The sequence below is a fragment of the Topomyia yanbarensis genome, unplaced genomic scaffold (genome assembly GCF_030247195.1).
Source record: "Topomyia yanbarensis strain Yona2022 unplaced genomic scaffold, ASM3024719v1 HiC_scaffold_164, whole genome shotgun sequence".
Lineage (NCBI taxonomy): Eukaryota > Metazoa > Arthropoda > Insecta > Diptera > Culicidae > Topomyia > Topomyia yanbarensis.
In genome coordinates this window covers 68,677-74,792 of record NW_026683343.1, presented here as the reverse complement: position 1 = coordinate 74,792, position 6,116 = coordinate 68,677, and the positions used below count along the sequence as shown (strand labels likewise).

Below are 6,116 nucleotides of genomic sequence, written 5' to 3'. Positions count from 1 at the left end.
TTACAAAGGAGACAGCACACACAGACTGGGTCAGCAACATAAAATTAATGTATATATGTTAACTTTCGAACTATCTATTCTATTCTGACTATCATACTGTTTTCTTTTCATCGACGACTTTCCGCTCGGCACGTTGATTGATGGCATCAAACACCCCCGATTCAATTCTCGAAGGTTTCCGCTACACTAGTGTGTACGATAAGTAGCATTTTGTGGGCTTTTTCATGTTTTCCGCTCGCACGACATTTTGATGTTAACGCATGCAAATCATGGATGGTGTTCAGCTTATCTGACTGCAGTGATCATCTGGTCAGTGCAATTTGAATCCGTGAGAAAAAGGCTGACAATCAGAACCTGACAACGTTTAGTTTACGTGTATTTGGTTGACGGTGGCAGCCTGAGGCAGGTATCACGGATGGAAAGTTTATGCGTCAGTAGCTTCGCACATTTTAGGCTATTGTTGGCCATAATTTGAATACCACTCGTAGGCGGTTACGTCAGAAAACTATAGCGCGAAGATAAAACAGTCCCGTTATTTCTCATCGAGCTCGTCATCAGAATTATGCCGCCGTATGTATGTATATCGATCGATCCATGTAGTGCAACCCTGGGCGTTCAGTCCGTTTCTGATTGACCGTTGTGATAGACGTAACATTTAAAAAAACGCGTGTGTACCTGATCCGCGGCCAGTTACGTTTTTTCTTCTGAATATTCCAAAGAATCGTGCTTGTTTTTCACAATGATAAGACAAACCTTGCTCTTTTTCATGACTTTTGTTACCGTTCAGTGGATTCCCGTGACTAGCAGCTTTGAAATCGGTGTGGAGTATAACAGTTAGTAGACCAACGTTTCACTTCATTTACATTCTTCGAACGGATCTTAATATTTTTTATTTCAATTTTGGTTTATGTTTTCTTGCTACAGTGACAGAGTATTGGAAAATGCCGGCCCTATTTCAGTACGAAAGCATCGAAGAGTGCCTCAGATCCAATCCGGCTGGGGTTTTCTGTGTGGTTAAAAGTGTGGTGAAACCTGACGACCGATCGTTGATTTGGAGAACTATTGAAGTAATCATTGGTGCTTTAGAACTGGAATCTGAGAGAGAGAGCCTGATGCATTTGTATATTTTCACAGGAATATTCACAATACCCATTTCAGCATCAACATAGTGTTCTGACCCGTGGTATCTGTTTGGAGCAATGCGAAGAATTAGTGAAAACATTATCCGATCAGCAAAGGGCGCAGTTTTTGCAGCCCAAGTTCGATGTTCAGTATAAGGTAAATAATGTTTCCATCGAAAAGGCAAGTCCTCTAATCACAAATTATTGTTATACTACTGTAGAGCACGAAAGATAGGCATATTTCGGAGTTTTTTGCGACACAAATGCAGTCCACGCCTTCTTTTGAGCCATTTGAAGACTAGAACTCGGCATTTACTGACCTGGGATCCTACCATAATTCAATTTAGAGTTTCTAGTAAGAGTAGGAAAAGTTGGTTTGCTTATAGCCTTCGTGGAAGCAAGTGTCAAAGTTGGCGTGGGGTACATTTGTACCCCAGTGTTCGGCTGCCGTTAGCGTTTCGTCAGGTTTCGTGCTGTCAGTGGAAATGTGACTCGTGACAATACCAGTTTAAATACTAATTGTTTTACTACGTAAGCAGCGATGCCACATGTTTTTTTGAAATGTCTGTAGAAGAATAACGAAAATATCTGTAAAAGTCTGTAGATGGTTGTGTAAATTCTAGTTACACTAAAATTTTACTTTAAAAATAGATTGAAAGTAGAATTCTATTGTGAAGGAATCACTCGTATTCGAAAATAGTTATTCTATTTTTACTAAACACTATTACCCTTTTAAAAGTCTGTAGATCTCTGGCTACGTCTGTAGGAGACATTAAAAGTCTGTAAAATACAGACATGTCTGTAAATCTGGCATCGCTGTACGTAAGTAACAATTAGTGTCATATAATCGTTTTTAATCAGTTATTCAATTAATTTAACTTAATTTTGAAGTAGAAAAAAAATCATTAGAATATCATTTTTGCTGATTTTTATTGATTTATTGTATATTTTAATAATTTTTCAAAACAATAACTCGCAAGTATAAATTGCGCACAGTAACTGCTATAACAGTAACGTTGTATGTTATCAATGTATTACTGGTCAGAAATATTTTTTTTTCATTTCTATTTCCATCCCTTTTCGAGGTATTTTCCAAGAAATGGTTTTTAAACTTTTACTCTTCCAAATTATCGTACTTTTTTGAAAATATAGAAATTCTAATTGATACCATTTCTAAACCATTCCTTCAACTTTTAGAATCATTTGATTTTTTCAAATAGGTTGAAAATTCACAAAGTTATAGTAATTTTTGTAAAATAAAGTCAAAATCGCGATTTTTCTATTTTTTTTTCTTTGTTAAAACCAATTTATGTATCATTGATTCAATAAATTCCGTACCTTCACTCACACAGTGGTTTTCGCAATTAAAAAACGAAGAAAATGATGTATTATACATTTCTTTTGTTTGCATTTTTACCTGCGAAAATTACGATCAAACGGGTGGGGTACATTTGTACCCCAGTGCAACGTTCTAGGGTGGAAAACTCAAGTGCAACGTTCTAGGGTTAAAATACGTCAAAATTTCCTTTTTGCCTTAGTATTGCTCTAACTCCGGTAGTTTAGAACCGATTTTGACCATCTTAGTGGAGTTGTGAAGATTGCTAAATTGCCGTTTGAGCAAGTAGTAAATTATTCAAAAGACGGTAAAAAAGTGAATTTAATCCGATGCTTTTTTGAATATCAAACGCCAATACAAACAGTAAAAATACATCAATATAAAGTAGCGGAAACAAAACAGGAAGGCGTTTACAGTTTCTGATGGTTTGAAATGAGCGAGATGCGTCTTTCTCACAAACAAACCATCAGGCGGGTTTAAGCTGGAATTGCGAAATTCTTTATTATGTGGCAGGATATTATTTTTGGAAGGAAATTCTTTACTCCCGTGGAATGCGCGTAAACGCCTCTGTGTACAATCCAATGCGCCAAATTCTTCGGTAACAGCAATAATATGAAAGCTATCTGTTAAACAAACTCAGTCTACTGTAAGTCTACCCACATCCACTGGTAATGCCTTGAACTGATGATGGTAAGAAACCACTACATACATACATGCATACATACATACATACATACATACACTTATATCAAGATAGAATTTCCTGGAATATCCCATGCTTTTAAATTACAATTTATCTAATATAAGATCCATGCTTAATATTGATAAAACTTTTTCTTCTATTTCCAGTACATTATCAATGATTGGATGGTGCCAAATATTCAAAATTACAGACATCGGTATAGTACGATAGTGAATATTTGTCAAAACTACCGAATACAGACTAAGTACAATATAAGCGTATACTCAGAAATGGAATATTGCTCCACAAATTCGACTAGAAAAACCGGTTGGTTTGTCACTGATACACACAGTGTGCCCAACACCGTTATTAACAGAAAAAATTTACCATAAATTTGGCATTCGGAATTTGAAAGATATAGTATCCAGTCACTTACTCAGTGAATTTCAAGATGATCTATTAGGAAAATCGAAAGATACAGCGATTTGAATTTTTATGTCGATTTTCATAAGACTATCAGCATACACCCATAGGGTTGGTCTCACCTTTATAAATACAAACTGTTGCGTTATGTAGTGACCCCTCCAGCCGAATAAGAGGCTATCGCATAAAGTTAAAGCTAAATATAAAAGTATAAAATATTCGAACCAGTGGTTTATAACATAACAAAACATGGTGTCAGAAGTGGGGTGTGAGCTTCGAATAATCTTGTTTCGGCGTCATTTTGCAAATCGCGAAAATAAGTAGAAAACTCGCTACAGTAAATCGTGTGAAGCGCGACGGGGGCCATTTTTTCGGTGAAGAAAATCGGTAGATCCTCATCGACATGGATTCTAACCAGGTCAAAATGTTTCTGGAGCACCAGACCCACATATTTCAACAGCTTATGCAGACAGTGAATGCATCGGCAACAGCAACAGCAACGTCATGCTTACAGCAGCATCAACAACAAACAGAACAGCGACGATCAAGTGCGGCAAATGTTACGGTCCCACAGCCATTGCCGTTAGCCTTAGACGGCGACATGGACGTGAACTTCGATTTCTTCGTCAAGAGCTGGAACGACTACGCTAAGGCAATTGGAATGGACCAATGGCCACCCGGAGACAATTCCAAAATAATTAGCTTCCTGTTAACAGTAATAGGTGAGCCGGCAAGAAATATTTCAATTTGAGCTCACAGCAGAGGAAACATACGACGGGTCACTACAGCAGAGGAATCGGCGAATACGGAATCTGCTCTTTTTGCTATTAAATCGAAAGTAGTCGTGAAACGTAACATTATTGTAGACATGCTAGACTTTTTTTCGGCTGTACAAGGTTTCAGAGAATCAATTGACGAATTTCCTCTCGTCTCAAGAGATTGGCCAAAGTTTCCAAACTTGGGGCTTTAGAATCGGAGCTTATTACGTATAAAATTGTAACAGCAAACAAATGGCAACACCTAAGAACCAAAATGTTGACTATACCCGACATAACATTGAATAAAGCAAGGGATCTATGCCGAGCAGAAGAAATCACGGAAAAAAGGTCCCAAGAATTGACATATACAACTGCAGAATCAGAAGTCAACAAGGTCAGCAAGGGCAAACCTCGTTCCAAACAGTGAAAATCTCTTCGATGCAAGTTTTGCGGAGACGCGCACGAGTTTACGAAGGAGACATGCCCCGCTCTTGGTAAACGATGTCACCGATGTAATGGAAAAAATCACTTCGAAAAGGTATGTAGAGCATCGGAAAAATCAAAGAACCGGAGATCTCGATCTGTCAGGGAGGTGAAGGAAGATAATGATGAGTATTCCGGAGATGAAGAGTCGTCAGACAAAAGTGAACAGGAGTACGAAATATCTAAGATTTTTGATAACTCGGATAACGGAGGTGGTGTAACAGCCGAGCTGGATTTGAAATTCAACAGGTCTTGGAAATCAGTACTAGGGCATTGCAAAAAAAAAATTTTTTTTAATTCTCGAAGGCCCCTCCTCTCATATTGTGACAAATGTCAAAGTAAGCTCAGATGCCAAATTTCACATCATTTGGACAATTTTAGACCCCCGCCCACTTCGCTTGAAATTTTTTGAAATTGGTACTATGGGAAAATATGGAGTAAAAATACATTAAATGCAATAACTTTTGAAGTAGCAATCAGAAAATTAAAATTTATACTTCTTTTGGAAGGAAATAATCTTAGTATTTGAATGGAGATATATTTGTTTCTAGAAAAATACGGGAAAGTGGGGTACTGGGTCATTTTGGCCCCAAAATCCCCTATTTTTAATGATTTTTCTGCTCCGTGATGCAAATCATACATATTTTGTAGTTTTTCTAATGTGAAAAAATCTCAGAAATCGAACGGAGCCCTTTTGACCTTAGTCCGAATACGAGAAGTTGGGGTTAATCGGCCTTTTGTCATTCATATTAAACTTCATCATTTTCTCGTGAATATATCTCTATTATTCTTCACTCAATTTTCATAAACTATACCTTGTTGAACGTGGAAAATCAATAGGATTACAACAAAAATAGATTCGTTACCGGTAAAATTCGGGAACATCAAATTATCTGACATGTAGTGTCGATTTCACATTTTGATCATAAAATCGCACGTATTAACTCCATTTAACAACAATATTCTTATTTAATTTACTACTTTTAGTGTTAAATATGCTTAGGGATCACATGAGAAAAGTTTCATTCCTGGAAAAATAGGGGAAGTTGAGGTATTAGGACAAATAATGAAAAAAATGAGATTTGTAGAGTAAATATCAAAAAGTTTGACGTTTCTGAATTATACCTTTAACGTTTTTATTTTTGTTTTATTCCTCAGAATTTTACACGTTCAATAAGTTACATTTTATGAAAATTGATTGAAGAATAATAGAGATATATGCATGAGAAAATGATAAAATTTAATATGACTGACAAAAAGCCCTATAACCACAACTTCTCGTATTCGGACTAAAGTCAAAAGGGTTCCGTTCG

The 6,116-nt window shown here is 36.7% G+C and overlaps 1 protein-coding gene across 1 annotated transcript in view; it reads left to right on the top strand.

Annotated features, from left to right (window-relative positions):
• Positions 1–635: 635 nt before the first annotated feature.
• The window catches only part of LOC131694820 (nose resistant to fluoxetine protein 6-like), a 28,341-nt gene continuing 22,860 nt past the window's right edge, over positions 636–6,116 (top strand). Inside the window, exons 1-4 of the mRNA XM_058983322.1 lie at positions 636–833; positions 925–1,067; positions 1,135–1,278; positions 3,307–3,466. Coding sequence (XP_058839305.1) covers positions 740–833; positions 925–1,067; positions 1,135–1,278; positions 3,307–3,466 — 541 coding nt within the window. The 5' untranslated portion in view covers positions 636–739. The remainder of the gene's footprint in view (positions 834–924; positions 1,068–1,134; positions 1,279–3,306; positions 3,467–6,116) is intronic.